Source organism: Xyrauchen texanus, chromosome 37, assembly GCF_025860055.1.
Source record: "Xyrauchen texanus isolate HMW12.3.18 chromosome 37, RBS_HiC_50CHRs, whole genome shotgun sequence".
NCBI lineage: Eukaryota > Metazoa > Chordata > Actinopteri > Cypriniformes > Catostomidae > Xyrauchen > Xyrauchen texanus.
Window position 1 is genome coordinate 25,401,760 of NC_068312.1, and position 26,155 is coordinate 25,427,914.

The 26,155-nt window shown below is 39.8% G+C and overlaps 1 protein-coding gene across 1 annotated transcript in view; it reads left to right on the plus strand.

Annotated features, from left to right (window-relative positions):
• Positions 1-26,155, plus strand: part of LOC127630809 (IQ motif and SEC7 domain-containing protein 1-like) — a 52,908-nt gene that overhangs the window by 13,027 nt on the left and 13,726 nt on the right. The window contains exons 2-5 of the mRNA XM_052108605.1: positions 10,936-11,221; positions 12,087-12,287; positions 19,507-19,683; positions 21,881-22,935. Coding sequence (XP_051964565.1) covers positions 10,936-11,221; positions 12,087-12,287; positions 19,507-19,683; positions 21,881-22,935 — 1,719 coding nt within the window. The remainder of the gene's footprint in view (positions 1-10,935; positions 11,222-12,086; positions 12,288-19,506; positions 19,684-21,880; positions 22,936-26,155) is intronic.

The window sequence follows — 26,155 nt, forward strand, 5'->3', positions numbered from 1 at the left end:
GAGAAACTGCTCAGTCAATCTCCACTTTAACATTCACTTTCTTCTTGTGTTTTTGGTGATTCGCATTCTTCATGCATATCACCACCTACTGTGCAGAGAGAAGACTTTCTAGCAAAAATGTACTTAAATATTGATCTGTTTCTCACCCACACCTGTCATATCAATTCTGAAGTCATGGATTAAACCACTTGAGTTGTATGTATTACTTTTATGCTGCTTTTGTGTGCTTTTTGGAGTGTCAATTTTGGCACCCCTTCACTGAATGGACCTACAGAGCTGAAATATTCTTCTAAAAGATTTAAAACACTTAATTTGTGTTCTGAAGAAAGAAAGTCATAGACAGATGGCATGAGGGTGAGTAAATGATGAGAGAATTTTCATTTTTGTGTGAATTATTTCTTTAAGTAGCACATGGGGGCCCACATTGTCCTCCTTTTGAGAGACAATGTTCAACATTGTATCCGTTTAAACGTGCAGGCAGAAAATGACTTACACAAAGGAAGACATAAAAACAAATATAAATGAAAAATAATAATTGTAATGATGATAATAATCACTGAAATATATTAATATAGACATGTACATATATAGTATGTACATATATGTTATATGTCAAGTCAAGTCATTTTTATTTGTATAGTGCCTTTCACGACACACATCGTTTCAAAGCAGCTTTACAGAAAATCATGCAGTAACAGAAAATGAAACTGTAATATCTATAATGTCTTAAGAGTCATCATTGTGTAGTTTGATAAAATACGATTGTGAATTTTGTTAAAAATAAGTAATTAAATAATAATTGTGTTTAGAACCCCAGTGAGCAAGCCGAAGGTGACTGTAGCAAGAAACACAAAACTCCATAAGATGTTGGTTAATGCAGAAAAATAACCATGGGTGAAACCAGGCTCACTGTGGGGGCCAGTTCCCCTCTGGCTAACATACTATACATTTCACGAATCACATAATGAGGCTCAGGACCCAAGCACAGAGTTAAAACAAAGGATTTATTAATAAATAATAAAAGGGAAAAAAACAAACCAAAACTCCCATGAGGGGGAAACATAAACTACCCCGAATGGGAAAAAGGGTATCCAAGCTGAGGTAGGGAAAACAAGGCACAGGATAAAGGACCGACGGGACCAGGTAGGGATGGGATGATTAACAGGATCGACATGAGGAACAGGAAACAATACCGATTAACGATATTGCAACGAACTGACATTGGAGAGCACACAGGAGGAGACTAAAATAGGGAGAGAAATCAACAGGTTAACAAGACAGGGAAGGTGTGACTAATAAACTAATAATGCGCAAATAAGGATGCGGGGTATGACTTAAGACAAAGAGACAGGTGGCAATACAGAAACAAAATAAAGCCACGTGCTCTCACAAGACAACAAAACACCTGAATGGTATGAGCACACATCGCCAAGACAATTAGGCAATATAAGCTCATGCCAACCGACAAACAAAATGAGAGAATGCTTAGCAACGGCAAACAAAAAGATGCCATGCACTCTCACAATAAACGAAACCTGAGCATATATCGCAAGGCAAACACCACGCAACAGGCAACAAAAACAAGACAGGACACCTGTGCAAGAGTTCGTCCAAACACAAACCGGAAATCTCAGACCAAAGTGACTGAACCTCAGCACAACGCGAAGATAGCTCGCAACCCGGGCACGCAGCGCAAAGTGAGTGCAACGTGCGTTCGACAGACACAGAACATGGAGCGTGAGTGTCCGGATCCTGACACAGACTGAAACTGAACCAGACAGGGAAGTCAGTATCCAGACACCATTCTCCGGACATGAAACAAATGTTGGTACGGCTATCCTTATGACTCTCCATAGACATGCTTTTATACTGTACGAACTATAGATTCTATCCCCTAACCCTACCCCTAAACCTAAACCTCACAAAAAACTTTCTGCATTTTTACATTTTCAAAAAAACATAGTTTAGTATGCTTTTGAATTTGAAGTGATTTGAATTATGGATACACTGGAAATGTCCTCATAAACCACATTTATTGCATAATACTCTTGTAATTACCAGTTTGTAACCTAAAAAAAATGTCCTTGTAAACCACCCAAACCCACCCATTCACACACACACACACACATACACACACACACACATACACACACACACACACACATTCAATTCTCTCAAGGAGATGGATGACTCAGAAACTGTTTATTAACATTCCATTTTAGGAGGAAACCACGTGCCTCTGAGTGTGAATTAAGTCTAAATTCAGCGTCTCATTTGTAAAGATGGCAGCACTGCAACTCTGTCAGTATCACTTTTAAAGGAATATTCACCCAAAAAGTTTAATTCTGGCATCATCTACTTACCCTGTCATTTGAAATGTAATCCAGACTTGTTCTCAAAACTCATTCACACTTGCCTATGTTCAAACCTTAGATGTAAAGACACTCTTGTGCAAACAGTGGCAGATACTATTACACCCCTTTTTAAATACTAACATAGAGTATGGGGCATCAATGCAGCATTTTTATTGTGTTTATTTAGAGTCCCACAGACACACTACACAAACCTCTACCTCTAAACCTACCTTACAAAAATGAACCATGGTTTTACAACAGTAACCATAGGATCACCATTATATTTTGTCATAAAATTATAGAAAAATAAAATACAAAATTAAACATGGTTACTATATTAACACCATATAAATGTGGTTATATCGTGATTAATTGCATAAAAAGTATTGTTTCCATCAAAAAACATGGTTACTAGAATAATACTACAGAAAAACCATGAATCATTTTATCCAGATCAAACCCCTATCTCAAATCCCTGACCTTCACTGTGACCAAATCACTCTGAGGAATCACTTTTATTTATTATTCTATGTAGTATAATAGGATATATTAAGACTGGAGACATGTATGACAAAATGCGGGATTCGAACATGGATTGACAATATGACAAAGTACTTTTACGCTGTCTTAGCACTCTTAGCTACTACAGTGGCATGAGAGTTTGTTTTACATAAACTCTTGTATTTCTTACAGACTATTGGATTGCAAATAGTCACTCCATTCTCTCAACCCACTAAACATCTAACACGTTAACCAATTCAACATCTCTGCCTCATCGAGAAAAATTCAAATATGCCCGCCTTCATTTGGCCAGTAGTTGACCCCTTTGTATGTTACATGCCAGCTATTGGAGCATGTTGTCACAAAAGTTCAATGTGGGCATATTTAACTTTTTCTTTTTATCCTTGGCAATAGCAGTGGAAAAATGTAATATTCTTTTATTAGCCAAAACTTAAAGGTAGGCCTATGTGCTCAAATAGAAATTCCATCCATCCATCCATCGTCAACCGCTTATCCTGTGTACAGGGTCGCGGGGGGCTGGAGCCTATCCCAGCTAACATTGGGCGAAAGGCGGGGCTCAAATAGAAATTGATTCTCAAAAATATACCTACCCTGGGAAAAATTTGGTAGATATGCCGAGTCTCCCCTATAGTGCACAAGTTGCACATTTCTGTACTTTTTACGAGCTTGAAATTGTGGATCACCATCCACTTTCACTGAATGGAAAAGCGCTGCCTGTGTATTCTATTGAATATTTCCTTTAGTGTTCCATGGAATAAACAAATATCACACATTATTGGTTTTTGGGTGACCTATCCCTTTAAAAATTCAGAATACTCAAATTATCATGATGTTCTGTGGTTTATAACACAAGCTACAAAAAAGCTCCAATGAAACAGTAAGATCACCCACATAATCATTCAGAACTCAAGGGTATATTGATACCTAATCCCTAGATATGGTGAAATTGTGATTTTGAGCTTGAACAAATTAAACAAGATGATGAAAATTTATTAAAAAAAATAGCTTAGAGCTGTCTCCTCATCAGCCCTCACCACCTTTGTGAAAAATTAACATTTGTACTGGTTTGGTGTTTGAGATATTAGACATAATTATTTTGGCTGTGTGACATGACTTTCCACCTCGTGGTCCAAATTGCTCCGAAACAGTGCCATTCGTTTGTGCCCGATTTGTGACAGTTTGTGCAGTTACACATAAAGAAACACTATAACTATTTCCATTCCTTAGACATAGCAAGAAACTTTTCGGGAGCAGTGACTTCACTCTCCACCCCATGTGGTCTAAATCGTTCAGAACCGGTGTCATTCATTTGTGCTCTATTTGTGCTGTTAAAATGAATCTTTGAATTAATTACAGTGTTTCTTTTAACCATACAAATCATCACAAATCAAGCATAATAGAATGGCAATGGTTTGGAGCGATTTGGACCACATGAGGTGGAAAATTATGTCACACAGCCAAAGAAATTATGTCTGATATCTAAAACACTGAACCAGCACAAACGAATGGTATAGATTTGGTCATAATATTATTATAGGGGGTGCCATCATCACAGAGGTGCCCCCACCTCCTGTTGCAAAGTGTGTGCTGTTCTGTAGTTCTGGTATTTGCTGCGTGTGATTGCCATTTTCAAGTCAAATATCTAACAAAAACCAATATGCTCATATAGTATACATATATACAATTTTATCTAGTTTTGTATTGACTATCTATTGGTACACCATTGATAAAAACCACGGTGATGCCATTTGCAGAACATACTTGCATAAAACAGATTCTAATCAGCTGTACTTGTACCACGGTCACAAGTGGGCATCTGTGTAGAGCGACGTTTGAAAAGTTAAGTGTTGCTGATTGTTCTCTGATTGTGTGCTGCTTATTGGCTGTGTATTTGTGGATAGCATATTTGTTGTTTGTAGGAGGATTGCTTGCTTTGTTGTTGAAGTGTGAGATCACACTGACACAGATTAATTGATGTATATATTTACACAGAACTATCTATATAGTAGAATAGAGAATTCAATAAGTGTTCTAATATCATGGTTCACCCTGTATCTTTCTTTGTTTATCAATCTGCCTGTCCTTTAACTTTAAAATTGATCAGACTTTCTACTTTTTCTGACAGCTTTCTCTGATCATACCTCTTCTCTGAAATGTGATGGGATATAAACCTTTTGAAGCACTGTTTTAAAATCATAATAAAAGCTGCCAAAGTGACGTAATCTAATTGGAGGATTTTCCATATAATTACAGATGAACAACACAAATGCGCTTTCACTGTGTCCCCTTGGCTGTGTGTGAGACATTGTTAAATACATGGGTAACAGGCCTAAATATTTGGGATGTTGACGTGTCCTGTGATGTGACATTTTATACTTCATCTTAAGCTATTTTGAACAGCATTTTGCTTATTCTTTTGTCATTTTTATGTAGCTTTTGAGGTTATTTTATGGCCTGATATTAAATGAGAAACTTAGTGGAATATTTGTACCTTTTAAATATTACTTTATCACACCATTGCAAGACCATTTAAAATGAACTAGTGAATGCAAAAAGGTAGTTAAAATGATGAAAGAAGTGGTGACCAGTCACACCACCTAAAGCTTGCAGCACCACTGGCGACTCAGTAATATATTGATATTAGCACAAGAGTAAGATGATTCCATTAAAAAGCATGATGCTCTTTTAGTCTATAAAGTCAATGGAGCTCTTTTTATTGTTTAATTGTTTTTTTAACTATGTGTTTTTATAGAGCAAGTTAAAGCAGTCCTAATGTCTGTTGAGTCTTGAATTTATGTTACTTACTGTACACACTCAAGTGTGTACAATCATTGCTCTTATTGCCTCACTTTCTTTCTTGTGAAAAAAGGAAGCATTAAGTCATGGGCTATGCAACAACATTATAATCAAGTGATCTTGATTAATCCTAAGTTGCATACTATTCATCGTTCAATGCATACAAGATTAGTGAATCCTAATTTCAAATATATTAAAAGTAATATTTGAAAGGTGCCCAGATGTCATAATCTTTATGGTGGAGTGTACATCAGTGGTGTATCCCATTTGTGTACATCCACTTGCACTAACCAAGAAGATTGGTTTGCAGCGGGTCTCTAAAGTGGAATCCATATGCAATTTAAAGGTACTCTGAGCTCCATTTGGAGTTCCTCAGATGCCACACAGGTGGATCAGGGGATGCTCCAACCCCCCTTTCAGTTTTCTGAAATCTTAGTTCCTGCAAGACCTCTAAAAAACTAGGACTATCAACGGTTCCTACAAGAAAAAGGTTTTGAGGCTCTTGAAATATAACTTCAAATTCCTTGAATACATAAATAGGATTTTCGGGCTCATTAAGGTTGTCTTGAGGAAATCCACAGGTGTGGCAGCTGAGGATCCCCAAATGGTGTCTTGATATCTTAAAATTTTTGTTGTGAATGGCATAGTGGACAATGCAGGTTTAAGTCTTGGTTCAGTCTTAAAAGTGTGTACCGGTACTTTACTATTTCCAGTGCAGTATGTTCTTTTTAAACTTAATATAGGCTAAGAATGCGACTCAAGATTCAGCCACTGTCTCCATCATGTGCCTCTCAACATAGAGTTATTAAGCCAACATCAGTGTCAGAATCACTCAGGATAGGAATTATACACACGTTTTATCCAAGCTGTGGCCTTCTGTTGCAGTTGGATTTGTAACAGGTAACAGTTACACTTAATGCTTCCAAACTCATACAGCAGTCTGAGAGACACTTTTAATTATCGGCCATTCACTGAATCACACAGAAATATTCTTCCATCAGTGACTCCCAGGGAGTGTCTTAATTAAATAACAAGCACACACATACACACACAGTCTTAGGTACATACAGTATACAAATATGCAAACTCATACTGTATGCACATCATTGTTTTGCTCTCAGTGCATTTTAACCTTCAGAAAGTCAGGTTTGTAAAATAATAATAAAAAGTTCTTCATCTGAGATCATAAATTAACTCTCCCTCAATATACAGTAAATAAATATATGTATTAATACCAAAAAAGTAATGTTACATTACATTTGAATTTTATATGTGTGAATGCATTATCTAATGTGTAAAATGTGAAATGCTTTAAAACAAGAGTTCAAATTGAACTAGATTTCCTCTTAGGGGTTTTAATGTGTTGTTGCATGGCTGCTGGGGTGTTCTGGGTGGTTGATAGGGCATTGGTGGTTTCTAGGATGTCCTGGGTGGTTGCTTACTAACGTCACAAGAGCTCACCACCCAATTCTTTGTTATATTCTGGTCTTGAGATAAGGCTGGAATTTCTTCTTCAGTTTAAATCAATGGGAATTGTTTTGTTTTTTTTATTAACTCATAGAAAGGCAATAGCATACCATTCTTTAAAAGATGCATGATTTGTGATATTCCTGCCCATTGCAGAAACAGTGCAGTATGCGTTATGGCCGATATTCCGATTCAATGGTGATATATCACACAATTTAATATAGTAAATAACATAAACAAAAAATTGCTAAAAAATGAATAAACTCTTATTTAGAAGTATATTTACTCAATTTCACACTAAACTTTAACTTTGTAAAAAATAATAGAAAAAAATGATATTGTATTTTAAATGGTAGATAGCAGTTTCTTCTGATTTCTGTTTAGTCATCAAATTTTTGTAATTTATTTGCCATGAAGAAATTGATAATATATTAGAGAGAAAGAAATAACAGTACACCTTGTCCAGCAACCATGTATGGCATGTCCATGTTAGCAATCGCATTTTCTCAAACATTACAGTATCAAACAATTGCACATACAGTGCATAGTGACTATAATAACATAAACTCATAGCACACATGAAGTGCTTTTACTTTGAAGTTGTAACCACACGCTTGTGCGGATCCAGCGCAAGCAGAAGCAATCTCCTGACAGTTTAAACGGCCTGGATCACCTGTGTGGATTTTTATGGACTGACCGCCATGATTTGTGGATCAGAGTAACTTTTGATCCTGATCCTGAAGTTTTGGATTCTAGCTGATAGAATACGCACTTCAGAGAAAGATATTAGATGAGCGCTCGATGGGAAGAAAACGCAGTTCATAAACTACATCTTTTTAAACGAGAAATCTGCACATTTGTAGACAGTATATAATAGAAGTTTTATTGATATTTGCCTTTTATCATTAGAAAAGTTACAGGGAACTGATGAGGATAGACTGTTAGAATACGTGCTTCAGAGGAAGATTTATGAGTGCTCCACATGATGCTGAATCTGCAGAAGTTGTGTGAAATTGGTTTATTACATCTGTTTAAACAAGATATGCACATATTTGTATGTATATGATATTAGTTTTATTGATATTTGCCTTTTTATCATTAGACAAGACAGTTAAATTTACAGGGAACTGTAACTGGAAAATGAACAGGCGTGCACTTAAATATAATGAGCTCAAACACGTCTGCCATGGCTCTGATATTCAGACTGTTAAACTGTTTTGCACACTGGTCTATTATTGTAGTAACACAATGGCATGTAACAACAAACAGTTGCTTCACGTGCAAGCAGACGATTCTCAGCACCCTCAAGAAACAAATCGGCCAAAGGGGAAAATGTATTACCTGATTCCGATAATTAAAACAATTCGGAATATCGGCAGATATTTGATCGACCACTAGTTCAAAGTCTGAATGACTTTCTTTTTCCCATGAAACACAAATGAGATGTTCGGGAAAATGTTAGTCTCAGTCGATATTCACTCATAATATTGAAAAAAAGATGACAAAAATCAAGATATTACCAGACTTTTAGCCTCAGTCACCATTCACTTTTATTTTATGGACAAAAGATGCAATTAAAGTAGAGGGTGACTGAGACCAACATTGTTCCATGGAAATAATAAAAGCCATACATGTTTGGAACAACATTAATGTAAGTGAATGGTTACCGAATTTTAATTTTTGGATGGGCTATCCCATTTAAGGTTTGGGTTTGTTTAAATTACTAACCCTAAGTGTGAGTAATAGTAATAGTGATGCTTGTCTCAGCAAGCACCACTAATTAATTATGTACAAATTTGTGTCAAATTAGGCCTTCATGCAATAAGCAAATGGATAAATCAGTTTGAGAGGTAGTAGAGAGAAATATCAAATATCAAAGTCTATGATGTTTATTATGAGGACTTTCCCACTCTGTCTTAGCATTTGAATCTGTCCGCGGAATCTTTGGTGTCCTCTCTGTGTAAAATGTCAAGGCGTTCAGAGGCTCAAGCATCTTTTTCATATTCTCTTAGAGCAAATGTCTGCACTCTTTTCTTGGAGAAAATATGGATAACGTGAATATTACATATGCTCTGTGGAGACACCAGGTCAGACAGCTTTATGTTTCAGAATATTGTTGAAGACTGTGAATTTACTGAACTCCAGTGGTAATAGAATATTTGGAACAGTCTGTATGACACATCTACAGTCAGTCATGCTAATCGCAACAGGACTGCATGGCTACATTACTTGGCACTATTCCTGGACACACATTACCATGTGCACACACACTGAAACCTGGTGGACATGAGAGAAAGTTAGAAGAACTTTTATTACCTGTGTGTGTGATTGAGAGAGTGGTTGCATTTGAATGTGCTCATTTCAGATAAAATAGTACATTGTAGAACCATAGACTATATTAGTCATACACTGAATGTCACATTGTGTGGCATTTTTATTATTATTGTACATTGCTGACGAGTCTATTGTTTTTAAGTTTTTCTGCTGCTGGCAAAACTAAGCTGTTGCCATGTTGGTAGTTACCAGTTCCCTGGAGTTAAGTGATTTGTTGCGCTTAGAGAGATAGACTGTTTGTGCATGTGTGTGCTGCTGGTAAACTGCAGTCGTACTGCAGTAATTGACAGATATTCAATGCAATCATTTGGAAACTCACCGGCATGATTCTACTGATCGCAGAACTCGCTATTGAGCATCTGCAGACATCATGTGTGAGAGTTTGTGTGTGTTTACTTAACTAGCCATGTGGTTTCATCGAAAGACAAAACTCCCGCACAGAGCCCACGCCTACATGTGAGTAAACAACTGAACAACGCAGAAAATAAGACATGGAGAATAAAGATTAAATTTGTAAAGATGTGGAGAATAGATTATGTTATGATAATGGGACTGTAATTTATTGCAACTGTCAAATGGTGTTTCAGTTCAATCTTCATTATTGCTATGACAAATAATTCTGCTTTTGTATTCCCAACAGTTATGGAAAAATCATTAGTTTAGCTGCATTTAAAATAACCAAAGACAAATATTCAAAGTAATTGAAAGATAAAGACAAAATAAAATGAAGATAGAAAAGATATGAAGACAAAAATGTTAAGAGAAGAATAGAATCATATATAATTAATAATTCATTTTCACTCACTTTCCCTCATATTGTGCAAATAATATACAATTATATGATTTAAATTATATCATATAAATATGTAACATAAGTAAATGAATAAATATAAAAGTGACTTTCTAAATAAATGTGGTTTCCTTCAGCAATGCTGACAACAGGAAGTGAGTCATCACATTACAGTACAGTACAGTACACCTGCTTCAGGGGGAGAGGGCTGTTGAAGGCTGACTTTGCTTTGTACACCTCCTTGTCCTTTTCTGTGCTGCGTTCTTGCTCTCTCTCCTCCTATCATTTATGATGCTTGGCTTCTCTCATTTGACAGTATGCCACACATTTCACTGTTTTCCCTTCTTCTTCCACCTCTCTCTCTCTCTCTCTCTATCTCTCTCTCTGCCTCTCTTTATGCACCATGTCCTCTGTCTGTTTCTCTTTCACACTCCGTTTCTCTTCTCTTTTTACTCCCTTGTTCTTCTGTACTCAGGCCAGATGGCTGGGCCCTGGCTGGTCTGCATATGGGCATTTGAAATGCTTATGTTGGTTAGTTTGCTAATATGTTTGTCTACAGTTAAATTTTAGTGCCAACATTACAGACTTGTTTTAGTCTCAGCGTGTCAACAGATCTTTTTCTGGCAGTTGTTGACCTAGAGCTTTTTCTCTCTCTTTCTCTTTATATGTCAGTGTGGAGGCAGATTCTCAGTGTCCAGACACGGGTAGCTTTTCCGACAGCACCTGCAGTCAGGGCCCATACCTGGGCAATACGAACCGCTACGGGAACATTCGAAACGCTCCAGGCCCTCAGAGGCCTTCTGTGGCCCCTACAAGCCCAGCGAGCCTGGCCTGGGCTCAACGGACCCGTCACCAGCCTGCCAGCCTGGCACTTCGCAAGCAAGAGGAGGAAGAGAGCAAACGCTGCAAAGCACTCTCTGAGAGCTATGAGCTCTCCACAGACCTGCAGGACAAAAAGGTTATTAAGTGTGTGTCTTTGTGTGTCTCTAGAAGCATATAGAACCCTTTAGACCACCAAGAGATCTCATTGCATACTTACACTGTACCACTCGTACAAAAAAGTACTGTGTTGATGCCACAGAGATGGTATCAAATGGTACTGCCATGGCACTTTGATATATGCCATGGAACTGAATAATTACCATAATCATAACCCATAACTAAAAAAAAAATAGTTATAACTTGGTAGTTTGTAGTAAATGCAGTAATATTAATGAAAGGAAACTATGTTTACTTGCTGAAGTGTTGGAGCTTCCTGACAATTTTGTAAATAATTTTTTGTCAGAACTCTCAGTGGCTCAAACAGGAACATCCACACATGGGTTTGTGTTTCACCATGGCCATCTCACTGACTGCCACTTTAAACTACAGTCATGCATTGTAGAATGTACATAAATACTGTATATTCCAGCTATTTTAATGTGAATCCAAACTTCCATAATCTAGCATATTAGAAAAGATTTGATGGTAGTTATGATAGAATTGACCTTTTTCACATTTCTGTTTTCGGAACACTGAGGTGAACTATAGCAGTAAACTTCTATAGCACTGAATAAGAGACAACAGCACATATGATTTTTGCACTCCCTTTTGCGCCAGCAGCACAAGAAAAAAAATATTATTACGGTTCCATGACTTTCCAAAACAGGAAATAATAGAGAGATGTATTGTGGCAGTTAAAATAAAGAAAATGTTCAATTTACTATCACTCCCTCAGCAGCTATATTTGAAACTCTGAAAAAAAGCTTTTTACACCCCTGCTTCAGCCAAATTCGTTTTCTTGCTCTCTTTTTCTCTGCATTTCCATCTTCTCCTTTTTTCAGGTGGAGATGCTGGAGAGGAAGTATGGTGGTTACTTCCTGAGCAGGCGAGCGGCTCGCACCATACAGACGGCGTTCCGGCAGTATCGAATGAACAAGAACTTTCAACAGCTACGCAGTTCCGCCTCTGAAAGCCGAATGACCCGTCGGATCATCCTGTCGAACATGCATTCGCAGTACTCATTTGACGAGCGACAGCCGCAGGTAATGGAATAGTACATTAATTATTATGATCACTAAGAGAAAGCCTGCAGAGTGCAGACAATTCTGCACCACAGGTAATGTCACTATGATGACTGACACCTTCAATCTGGACACGACTATATGCAACAATTATTATGCCATGTTATGTGGTGTGTACATAATTATAACACAATAACATGGTTAGAATTACGTACATATTTGATATTCATTATTTTATAAAGATGTCAGTTTATTAAGATATTTCTCAATACTTTGATTGCAAAATCTTAGTCCAATGTGACTATGTGTGCACAACAGTATAACAGTATAATATATTTGAAAGAATTAAAGCCTAATGATGAATTTTCATCATGATAATTAATAATTGCAGTATAATTCACCAGACTTGGTGTGAAGAAGTTCATAGAGATGCATCAATTGAGTTCAGAAACTTGATAAGAATGTTTTTCATGCTGTAAATTTGCACATGCTTGAATAGGCCTTAAAATTAGCAGGGCCCTATAGAGCTGTAAAAACCATCAGAAGAGCAGGCAGGGGCTGGTATTACTCCTCTTAGTGAATTTACATGTAACCAATGAATTGTAACACTTTGAACAGCATAGACTAATGTATTTACAGTTGAAGTCAGAAGTTTACATACACTTAGGTTGAAGTCATTAAAACTAATTTTTTAACCACTTCACAGATTTCATATTAGCACACTATAGTTCCACTTCTGTCACTCACTCGACGATGTAGTGACTCTTGGTGGTCACTCTTGGGAGCCCCAAACACCTCCAATATTTGAGAGAAGGCCAATGAGAATTGGTGAATTTGCATGCCACTCCCCCAGACATGCGGGTATAAAAGGAGCTGGAATGCGGCCAGTCATTCAGATTTTTTACTTCGGAGCCGAGCAGTTGTGTGTCAGTGAGCTGAATCCCACTTCCGGTCCATTTACCTCTAAACGAAGAAGCGTATGCTGTTGGATATAGTGCTCATTCCAGCGGCTTTCTCTCCTTCTGCACGATCAGTTCAGAGTACGCCCCTGGGTGCTTCGACAGTGCTAAGAGTGTATATATTTCTGACAAGAGAGTATATTTTCTCTATTTGAGCAAAACACATGGACGTGAACGTCTTTTTAAAGATGATTTTCCGTCTTTGTGTAGTTCCTGGATGCGGTCGTTATCTCTCCGACGGCCATGGGTGCTGCTTCACGTGTCTGTTCGGCGATTACGCTGAGGCAGCTCATTGTGAGTACATGACCACGCAACGTTGCTGTCCCGGCTTTCCTTCCGCGGGAAAGCCGCTCCAGCCGCCCCCTGCGCTGTGTCTTCTACCTATGGGTACGAGGCCAGCTTGGCTGTTGCTGAAGGTGATTTGGTGATTTCAGTGGCCGTGGTCTCGCCAGGTAAACCCCCGTGGACCTCCCGTTCCCCAGCATGCTCGTTTGCCCCCGTCAAGCTCTGAGATGAGATCAGCTAACTTCACGGCCAGCTTAAAGTCTCTTTCGGATGAGTCCTCGATCGCTGCATCGACCGCTGGAAACCTGGAGCTGGTATCCAGACCACTCCATCCCCCGCTGGAGGGCCGGGAGGTAAATCTTCTGTTCCCTTTTGTTTTGTGTTTGCCACACCCCGAACAGGCTGCGGTACCCACATATTCAAAAAACGGTTTCCTCACTCCTTGAGTCACACAGCCGGTGTTTATGACCGCCGTTATCATTGCAACTGGACACCGAGCACCTGTTGCCTGGATGCCAAAAATGCGGGCCCACGGCCACACGGTTGTGATGAGCTACGAGGACGGGCAAAAAGCCCTCCTCTTCACACCCCGATGCCTGGTATATGGAGCAAGGTAAGTGCTTCATGGTTCCCCTCAGCACAGCCACCTCGGGACGAACGAGGCTCCTCGACTTCACATTTCCTGCTTCTGCCCCAGGAGAGATTGCCACCACCCTGCGTGCGGAGATCACAACCCTTCTGTGCAAGGGCGCGATAGAGCCTGTCCCCTCAGCCAAGATTTGGAAAGGGTTCTACAGCCCTTACTCCACCGTACCAAAAAAAGGCTGTGGGTTGAGGCCAATCATGGACCTGCGAGGTTTTCTGACATTAAAATTTTTTTTTATTAACATTTTGTATTGATTCATTCATAAAACAAACAAACATACCATAAAATATGGAATCAAATAATATAGTTTAAGCCCCTCCCCCTTCAATTGCATCAGACTCACACTTGTATCTCTACATGTAGACCTGACGTGTTTTAGAATCCTAGCCCTCCTCCAATACCAAATTTAAATCTTTCTCCAAAATCTCTTTAGAGAAGTTGAAGCTCCATCCCTCAGACTCTGAATTAACAGGGAGTAATACACTGACGCCTCATTACCTTTTCCAAAAGCAGTAATCACCACTTCCAGTGTATCTGTCGCTTTAGGTGGGTGTATGCTACTCCCAAAAATAGTGCAGAGCAGGTGGCACTGCTGTAAATACCTAAAGAACTGAGATCTGGGAATCCTAAAATGTTGAACCATATTTTCAAAGGATGTCAACACTAACCTCCCTCACAATCCACTCTGATCAGCAGAAAGTGGACTTATTAATACATAATTTTGGGTTCAGCCATATGCTTGAGGCAACATTTAAATAAATGTCTGAATTAAACACTCTGGACACTTTTGTCCATACCGCGTACATGTGCGAGATAATGGGGTATAACTTAACTTCTGCGGTTAGTTTAATAGAATTGCTTTTCAATGGCAAAATGGGGCAAGAACTTCCTGTTCAATACAAAACCAGAGAGGGGCTCTCTCAGGTGGAATCGACCAATGAACCAAATGTCTGAGACCGAATGTATAATAATAAATCAAAATCTTGGGTAGGACTATCCCACCTTTGTCAGTTGACCTATGTAATTTATTGAAATGTAGCAGTTCTTTAGCATAAGATTTTAAAAAATCAGCGGCAAGGCCTTATATACCTTTCTAAACTCCTCCAAGGTTATCTCAGAATCAAGAGAATTTGTTTGCTCAGTCGTCAGTTTTTGGAGTTCCAGTGGTTCCACAAAGTTTCTAATACCTTCATCAGTAGACGAAGACGTGGAACTATATAGATCAAGATTTCTTTAACCCTCTGGGGTCTGAGGGTGTATTGGGCCCTGGAGATGTTTTGACATGCCTTCACATTTGTGCTTTTTTCAGTTGCTTAAAAACATATTAATGGCTGAAGTCTGATAACACTGTATTCAGCACAAACTGGGCTACAATAATATGTTAGCAACATGTGTGTACATGTTTGTATTTTTGAGAAAATAACGTTTATGCATGGTTTTTGAAAAAACAAAAAAATGTAAGACATTGAAATAAGGCCATATAACACATACTAAACATTTGTCCACAAGACTTTTGAGAACTGGATCTTGCAGCCTAGAGTTTTTGCTACAAAATTATGTGAAAACCATCCTGATCACTCATTCATGCAAAATTATTTATTAATTTAACTTTTGTAAGACACTTTTAGTGTTAGAAAAGTCATATGCGAGGAGCCGTGAATTAACATGAATATTGATGTAGTTCACACCTGAGGAGACAAAGACCCCTCCCCTGGGCCTATCACTGAGGAATGTGACAGAGAGAGAATGAATGTGAGGAGACTTAATGATCAAAATCAAGTTTTAAGTTAAAAGAAGTAATCTGACTATACATTTTCTTTACATAAAGACTTTACTTAATTTTAGACCTACACTACCGTTTAAAAGAAGTCTCTTCTGCTCACCAAGGCTGCATTTATTTGATCTAAAATACAGTAAAAACAATGATATTGTGAACTCTTTTTACAATTTAAAAGAACAGTTTTCTATTTGAATATATTGTAAAATGCAATTTGTGATCAAAGCACAGATTTCTGAAGGATTCAGTGTCACATGATCCTTCAGAAATCATTATAATATGCTGATTTTCTAATATGGGCATATTTACATCACATTTGACACATTTACATCCAAACACATATTTGCAAGCATAAGATTAAGATTCAACTTTATTGTCATTGTGCAGAGTACAGGTACAGAGCCAATGAAATGCAGTTGTTTTTGCATATCCCAACTAAGCTGGGGTCAGAGCACAGGCTCAGCCATGAAACAGCACCTCTGGAGCAGATAGGGTCAAGGGACTTGCTCAAGGGCCCAACAGTGGTATCTTGGCAGTGCTGGGGCTTGAACACCCGACCTTTCGGTCAGTAACCCAGAGCCTTAACCGCTGAGCCACCACTGGCCCTAAACTTCGTTGATGATAATAAGGCCACATTAACACTAGATAAAATATATTCTAAACATTCATATCATTTTATATCATATTACATATCATATCTATATCATACAGCATACAATTTATGAAAAAATATGTACATGTTTTTATAAAATAGCATGTCAACTAATATGTAGGTAAAACTAAATTACTTACTCATCTAAAATTGTATCCTTGGTTGGATCAATCTCTCTTCGAAATGCAAACGTTCATCGGAGTCCCGCTATTCTTCTGAGGAAAATCTTAACACTTCGTCACTATCCAGGAATTTCCTCGCCTGTGTATCATGCCATATTCCAAACGTGAAGAAAAGTGAATGGACTTGATGCTTTTTAAGGCACAGTCGGGGGCGTATAACATTTGCATTGATAGTCTCAGCACATTATCGTAGGAATAGTGCCCTCTGCCCGTGGGTGTGATCACATTAGGGATAATTAGCCTAGCCTGGAGAAATTGTACATTGCTTTGTTTCATACAGATTACATTGCAGGAGAATATTTGTTTTAAATTTGAATTGTTTTATTTAAAAGTAGACATTTGAAGCTTTTTTTAGACATATGTTTCATGTTTGTGTTGTAAGTATTCACAGAGTTTCAGTTCATTTTTTTGATGTGTTTCAGAAATATGCTCACGTACACAGACTGCTGAAAAAGCACCCTTTTTATTTTCTTTATTGGATGATCTCAGAAATTTGGCCAGAATTGATCAGGGCCTGTCTCCCTCAGTGAACCACCGAGCCACAACCCTGTGAGCTCGCTCGATTTCCAGCTTATGGCCTGTTATGTCGAGCAGACTCGGAAAGAGCCCGTCCAGGAATTTCACCATATCCCGACCTTCTTTGTCCTCAGGAATTCCAACAATTCGGACGTTATTCCACCGGTTGCGGTTCTCCAAGTCCTCCAACTTCTCCCAGATGCGCTCCAAATCCACCTTGGTCGCTAGCGGTTTAGTAGCTCCAGATAATCGATCCGTTCGAAACATCCCCCTCCCTTTTAACCTCCTCTGTGAATTTCGTCTCCTTGGCCATGATCGTTCGACGTATTACAGCAAGATCCTCCAAGTCAACAATAGCCTTTGTCAGCATTGCCGACAAGTTAAAAAATTCTCACAGAATTTCCTTCAATTCTCTGGCCAATTCGGCTCCCGGCTTGTAGCCTGCTTGGGGGCATCCGCTTGACCACGTAAGTGTCTTTTAATGTCTCCAGAGCCCAAGGATTTTTTATATTTAGTGGTGCTTGCAAAGCATCACTATTGTAATCTCACATACTTATTATTTTTATTTTTATTTTTATTTTTATATCTCCGTACAAAAGTTCGGCACCTAACTCGTCCCGCACCGTTTGGCGTAGACCCACGAATGAGGTATCAAATCGAACGGCCTATTGAGGACACGTGTGCTATGACTTTTGTAAGCGATCGGGGGTACGTTATTTGCCCCAGGGGCAAAAAAGCGGCCGCAAAATCCCATAGACTTAACATTGCGAGAAACTTTGACGCATCACAGCTCCGAGCGAGGATTTCGCAGAAACGTGTGATTTGCTACATTTGAAGAGGCTGGCAGGCTCTGTAAGAGCATGCCTCAATATGGGATAAAAGTTGCACCCCTGGGGGGCAGGAGCAGCCCAAAGTTGCCCCCATTGACTTACAATGGTGTAGGACGGACCATGAAATAGGGATTTTGTATTGAACATAGCTCTGGATCACAGTGTCGCAGAGACAAGGGGGTGGGCTCATTTTACTCAGACGACCAATCAGTCTCTCGGGATCATTGTGAAGCTATCAAGCCACGCCCTAACAACAATTTAAAGCACCTTAGCAACAAGTCCCATAGACTTCTAATGAAAGACATCAAAGGGATATCTCCGGATAGAAGCGTCATAGAAACACAAGGGTGGTCTCGTTTGACTCGGGGCAGCAAACAGCCAATCATGAATCACCTCAACACTTCCTAGCCCCTCCCTAGCAACCATTGTCGAGCACCTTAACAACCAAAATCCATAGAGGCATATCTTCGATTCTGAATGTCACAGAGGCATGGGAGTTGGTTTATATCACTCATACTGACAAGCAGCCTTTGAAGTTTCACGATTGGCAGCTGCCAAGCCACTCCCTAGCAACTAAACAGAGTACCCTAGCAACCGTTTAGCTACAACTATATCTCTGCACCAGAAAATCAGAGAGACTTCTGGGTTGATTTATTCCAATCAGGATGGCAAGGACACTTCATAAGTATCACTACGGTAACTGCCTATCAACCACATGGGGTTACCCTAGCAACAGAGTAACAAATCACATATCTCTGCATCGGAAAAACGTAGAGACTTCCGGGTTGACTTATTTCGCTCGGGATGGAAAGGAGCCGCATATTGTATTACCTTGGTAACTGCATAGCAACCACACGGGCTTACCCTAGCAACCGAGTAACAAATCACATATTTCTGCACCAGAAAATCGTACAGAATTCCGGGTTGATTTATTTACGACCGTGATTTTTGTTTCTTTTCGAGTTACAGCATGCTGTTTGACGAGTTTCGCCACGGCAAGCACCACTCACATTTTCTTCAGGAAATGTACCCATCTAGTTTTACATACTATCTTCCTAGAACAGTTAAGGATCAGGGTATATCGCATCTCACTTTTTTTTACATAAAAAATATTAAAACTAGCAAAGTGCGCAGAGCTTGGCGTCACGTGACATTTCACATTCTTAAAATAAAGTAGTGATCCTAACTGACCTAAGACAGGGAATGTTTTCTATTATTAAATGTCAGGAATTGTGAAAAACTTCTAACTTCAACTGTAAGTACCATGTCACTGTTCTTTTTCAATGGTACATGACTTGTCCTGACTTCCTGATCATATTACTCACTTGGACAGAAATTGTGAAAACATCAAATATTATACTAAACAATTCTGTCTTTTCCATAATTTCTTTAGGTGCAGCCCCAGATACCCCATCAGCAGCAAGGTCGATATACCAGTCATCATAGCTCGAGTTTGGGTACAGCTGTCCAGCCGGGAACCCCAGACACACAGCAGGAGGCTGATTCACCTGCACACTGTCCTTCAGATAGAGAAGAGTATTCACGTGCAGATGATGCCTTTAACAAACAGGTGGGAGATGTGTGAAATCCATGGAATGGATTTTTGGAAATTGCATTGGAAAGAGTGACTGCTTTGATTTAGTATAGCATTTAAGATGTAAGATAAGAGATTTTGTTTTAAATTGGGTTAGTGTTGTGTCTGCAGGTTTAGATTAATATTATGTTAAAGATTTTGATCTAATTTCATTGTAGGTCAGATACCTGGAATAGTAGGTGTTGATTAGGTTTAAAGGTCACAGCTGAATTAGATTTGGCTAAGAGACTTTGGTTTTAATTAGATTCAACGTTTTACTGCACTCAAGGCAATACGTTACTCATGCAACATTTACTTTATACCTTTGGTTAATGAAAAGCAAAAGCATAACACAAAGGCAATATTTGTTACTTATCACTTGGCAGACACTTTTTTCAAAAGCAATTTAGAGTGCACTAATTGCAGAGAAAGTCTCCCAGGAGTGACCTGTTGTTAAAGTCTTTGCACATTGGCACAATGGTCATTAGGTTCAACCGGTCACTCTTCAGTTCAATGCTCCCCCCATAATGGAGATTAAACTGAGTGATGTTTGTCTAGCCACCTTAAATTTTGAATTACCGTCAATCACATTTTTATTAGTGTGGGATGACCAAAATTGTTCTGGTAACACTTTATTTTGATGGTCCCAAGTAGATATTTAATTGACTATAAGTGACTACTTAACTGACTATAAGTGACTTATCAACTGACTTGCTATAGCTAGTAAACAGTGTTTCAACAAACATTCAGTAGACTTTAAGTAGCCTGTATATAGATCTTTATTAATTACCTTTTAATTAACTGATGTTCTCAACAATAATGTAAGTAGGTCATTAATAGAGATCTATATACAGGCTGTTGAAAGTTACTTATAGTCAGTTAAATATCTACTTCAAAATATCAAAATAAAGTGTTACCATTGTTTTTTACAAGATTTTTGACAAGATCAACACAGCTTGTCACCAGCATATTATGTGTTTTGGATGTTAGCCCCCAGTAAGGCATTCTGGTGTGCTGGTGTCCCCACTAGGCCTTGTACTTAGCTTAACCAGAATTTCTTAGTGGGACCAGCTTCATCAGGAAGCTTCATCCAATATATATGATAGCAAATGTGAGTCACACAAAATCACAAGATTTGACAAAATATTTACTTAAAATTCACAAAAATAATTACATTTAATTAAATGAAATATTTGTATGTTTGAATTGAGTTATCCGTTGACAAGGCCACTGTTGTATTTTGGAACTAACACAAGACAGGAATAAACACTGTTCATTCGCCAGTCTGGCGCAGATATTGGTCAATGCCACTAAGTTCAAAATGGCCATATTTCAGCCAATTAATCAGCCTGGCCAATAAATTCAAATATTTTTTACACAATGATCTTGTATATTCAGACGAGATAGAAAAACATAAAAATAAATAAGAAGAAACACATTTATACAAGAAGAAAGTACAGGAACGCGGGTCATGAACGGGAGGTCAAAACACATACAAAAACTGACAAGGACTGAAGAGAAATAAGGGCATTATATACAAACTGACTAATGAGGGAATGGAACACAGGTGTGAACAACAGGGAACAGCTGGAAGTGAACAGAGCAGGGGATTATGGGAAGTGTAGTCCGAGGGGAACAGATGACAGAGGCAAAACACAGGGCAGACAACAGTGAATCGTAACATGCACAACAATTGCGCACATTGGATAAACTGGTAAGAACTTCAGTAAAAGTGTTTACTTGCAATGTTAAATCAGCATAATGGGCAAAGATCTGGATGTGCTGATCGGTTTATGCTTAAACCATATATGACCCCACATCAGTAAAAGAAAGCCATAAGATGTGTTCGTGACCACACATGTTGTTGGCTTATTAAGAATAATCTGGATCATGCATGCTAACTTGCTTACTGAAACACTTGAAACGCTGTACTGTAGTGCATCAAAAATCTTTTTTATTTTTAGATAATAAAGATGTTTAAGAAGTGAGTCTGTTAATTAAAAAGTGGGGAGAAGTATGCCCTGAATTTGAGAATTAAAAAAAAAACTATATGAAAATGTTAAATGAAGAAATTATTCCAATGATCTATCAGATGTGTTACTATAATAATTAATTATTTCTTTGAGATTAAAGAACTGTGTGTGTTCTAAGTATGACTCCATTCTTGAATGTTCATGTGTGTTTCCACACTCAGGTGACATCTCTGGCTGACTCTATAGATGACACTCTGACATGTCAGTCAGGACGAGGGGACTCTCAGGATGGTGGTGGGGCAGGCGGTGAGGAGGGCGATGATTTCAGTGAGTGTGCATGGAGCAGCAAACCCACCCAGCGAAGAGTATTAGGAGAGCATGAACGGCTAGGAGTCATGCATGAAGACAGCACAGCCACTTCGTACAGCGACGTCACACATTATATGGATGATGGCATGCCATGTTCACCACTGTCCATTGAGCGGGTTCCCTCCAGCACGGACACAGAGTACTGGGGAGTAAGCAGAGGGGTTGGAGGTCGCGAGGACAGCCGGGACATTGAGGGTGGTGGGAGCAATAACAGCAGGCGTAGCACACCATGCACAGAATGCAGAGATTACCGTTTACGTGGGTCACACCTCCCTGTCCTTACCATAGATCCACCCAGCGACAGCTCGGTCGACATGAGTGACCGCTCAGACCGCGGCTCCCTCAGCAGACAGCTGCTTTACGAGCAGGAGCCTGTGGGTGGCGGATCGCCCCAAGAAACTCTTAAACACAACCCTGGCCCTCGCTCGCCCAATCCCTGCGTGGCACAGGGCCAGACGCGACCTCCGGGCCGCCCCATCCCATCGCCTTTACCTACGCACTTTCCACATCACACTATGATGCATCACCACCATCACCCACACCTTCACCATCCAATGCACCACCACCCTTTACCACATATCCATCATCCCTACCCAGACCCCACGTCCCCCTCCCCCACCCAGCCTCCACTCACGCCGCACTCTTCCTCGTCATCCACGCCACTGCCTCCTACAGGCCTGGAGCACTCAGATGGCGATAATGACTCACTGAATTCTACCACCAACTCGAACGAGACCATCAACTGCAGCTCAGGCTCTTCGTCCAGAGACAGTTTGAGAGAGCCACTGCCTCCGCTAGGAAAACAGACCTATCAGAGAGAGAGCCGGCACAGCTGGGACTCGCCAGCTTTTAACAATGACGTGGTGCAGAGGAGGCAATACCGCATTGGACTAAACCTCTTTAACAAGTAAGAGATACTCACCAGAATGCACCTGTAGCAACATAGTAATAAGATTGACAGTGTGATGTTTCATATCTGAGTAGTTGGCATTTTAATTTAAAGCAATGACAACAGTATCATACATTTACATGTAGTCATTTAGCAGACGCTTTTATCCAAAGCGACTTACAAATGAGACACATAGCAAGCAATTTGTCATACAAAGTTTAACAACATCTGCAGTATAGGACTGTCAAATTCTCACAGTGGCTGGAGTAGTAAAGATGCTAGCACAGAAGAAAGAGACAGTCAAGGATTTTTTTTCAGGTTAAGTGCAATTAGTGTGGTTTGGTTAAGTGCTCACGGAACAGATGTTTTTTCAGATGGTTCTTGAATGTTAAGAAGGTAACAGCAGATTGTGTGGAGGTTTGGAAGTTCATTCCACCACAGAGGAGCAGAGAAAGTGAACGATCGGGAAATAGACTTTGAGTCTCTTTGTGAAGGGACCACCAGGCATCGCTTGTTCATAGACCACAGAGAGCGAGTTGGATCATAGACCTGAAGAAGTGAATTGAAGTAAGAGGGTGCGGTTCCATTGGCTGTCCTGAAAGCCAGAGTCATAGCCTTGAATTTGATGTTGGCAACTACAGGTAGCCAGTGGAGTGAAATCAAGAGTGGGGTGACATGAGCCCTTTTTGGCTGATTGAAGACCAGATGCGCTGCTGCATTCTGGACCATCTGTAGTGACTTAATTGTGTTAGCTGGAAGGCCAGCCAACAGAGCATTGCAGTAGTCCAGTCTTGAAATTACCAGAGCTTGGACCAGGAACTGTGTAGCATGATGTTGAAAAGCATGAATATGCAAGACCGGGCTGTTGATAAGATATGTGCAGTGAAATTAAGCTGGTCATCTATTAACCCTCCCAGGTTCCGGGCTGTTCTGGTTGGTGTTAGTGTAGTTAAACCAAGATGAATAGTGAGGTCGTGGTCAACAGAGGGGTTGGCTGGGATCACAAGGAGTTCTGTCTTGGCAAAGACAGAATCCTGAGATGCTATACTTCACATAAAGACATTTTTTAACTAAATGTTCTCATTTGTTGTACTTAATTTGTTTAAAGAGTGGACTGTTTGAGTGAAAACCCTAAAAGATCATATAAATGGAAATTTCACTCATATCATACATATATTGAGCATCATTATTTAAGTTATTGAATTGAAGATTTTGGGTTTAAAAAAAAAAGAAAGAAATGGTGACCAGTTACAGCACAGTATGCAAAGGGGAGTTCCCCTTCTGTCACTCACTCGATGTTGTGGGGTCTTCCTGGGACGCCAAACGTAACTCTGAACCTGATGGCCAATGTCAAGTTGGCAGACAGAATTTGCATTACCCGCCCCGAACATACGGGTATAAAGGGAAACGGGGCAACGAATGCCAGTCAGAATTTTTCTTCGGAGCCGAACAGTTGTGCAATAGCAAGCTGAGTTCACCACTGTTTCACTCACCTCTAATGGCGATAAGCACTGCTGTTGGATCTACAGCGCGTTTCCAGCTGGTGTTCTCTCTCTCTCTGCATGCTGTGCAGTCTATGCCCCTGGGCGCTTCAACAGCGCTTTCATTACCTGAAAGAGTGTTTCTCCTCCTAAAAAGTGTTTATTTCCTCTAAAAGAGTTTGAGTACCCATTCATAAAAGAGCAATACACAGCAGGCGTTGAACGTCCTTTTCAGGACGCGTCTTTTTAAAGATGTCCACCTCTGTGTAGTTCCTGGATGCGGTTGATTTCTCTCCAATTCTGACGGTCATAAAAGCTGCCTCGTGTACCTGGGCTGCGATCACACGCAGGCAGCGTTTTATGAATGGTTCATGTTCTCAGTGCGAGAACATAGCCATGGCAACATTGCGGTCGCAGCTTTCTTTTCTCACGAGATAAAGCTACTTCAGCCACCCCCCACACCCCCCACGTCATTCCTTCTTCCCACGGGATTGGGGATGTTGGGTATGACAAAGGGCTCGGATTCGCCAGGTAAATCCCTACGAACCACCCGCCCCCCGGCACACTTGCTTGCTTCCGTCCGAGCTCGGAATGAGTGCAACTCACCTCGCAGCCAGCCGGCATTCTCCCTTGAGCTCCTGGAATTGGATGATGATATTGCCGCTGCATCGGAGAGCGTCAGCGGCGTCTGATGCTGATAACTTGTCTGGGCTGCGACCTTCGGGTCTGCTCGCCCAGTCTGAGGCTGATGCGCAGATGTCCGCTATTGTTTCCCGGGCCACCGTTAGCGCAAGGCTGGACTGGAAACCTCCTCCTCCTCCCCCCCCTCACGGCTACTCGATAGGTTCCTCGGGTCAGGGAGTTCTTAAGTTTATTCCGTGCACTGTCAAGTGCTTCATCAGATTTGTTGTGTTGTCTTGGCACCAATTATCTTGTCGCAAATATTGCATCGCGCTGTTGGCATCGAGCCTGGTAAAATGTAGCCACAGTTTTGATCTTTTCCACATCTTTTACATCTATTGGGGTTGGAACGCATACACACTACAGCCTCACGTGTGAGACGTGTCTCTGGGCGTAACCACTGTAAACTAGTGTTTTTCCTTGATGCCTAAACACAGCCAATCTTGGATTGTCACTTTTGGATTTGGTAAATATGTATTGTAAAATAATCTTGTATCCTAATTGATCTCTATTAAACTCACATCCCAAATCCTTATCCTTCCTATATGAATTCCTTTCTCTCCTTATCATACCTTTTACAATCATATATTACATTTTCTACTGTTTTTTTCTCACCACAATACTCACATAGATCATCATGTACTCTATTTAAAAACAGTGATGCATTCAGCAATGACCAAGCCTTAGCCTAGTTATTATGACCTATTCCTTTCTATTACTACCACATATAGCTCTTTAAAACATCTAACGATTTTTTAAATTTTATGTAAATTGATTTTCTTCTCTGACGTGGACAAGACATTGCACAAATGCCCTCTTGCAGTGGGTAACTGTATAGACAGCCTTATCAAAGTTTGCTGGCATGGTTACAGAACAAATTTGTCCTGAAATTAATGAATCGACGATGGATAAACTTTATCGATCAAATGATTAATGACAATTAATCGATTGATCTTTAAAATCCCTAATATCCAGTGATTATTTTGTAGAGACTGCATTAATACTTTACTGTGGAAAAGCAGTGAGAAATCCCCAAATATTTTAACTTGTATCATTTAATGTATCATGCAACTGAA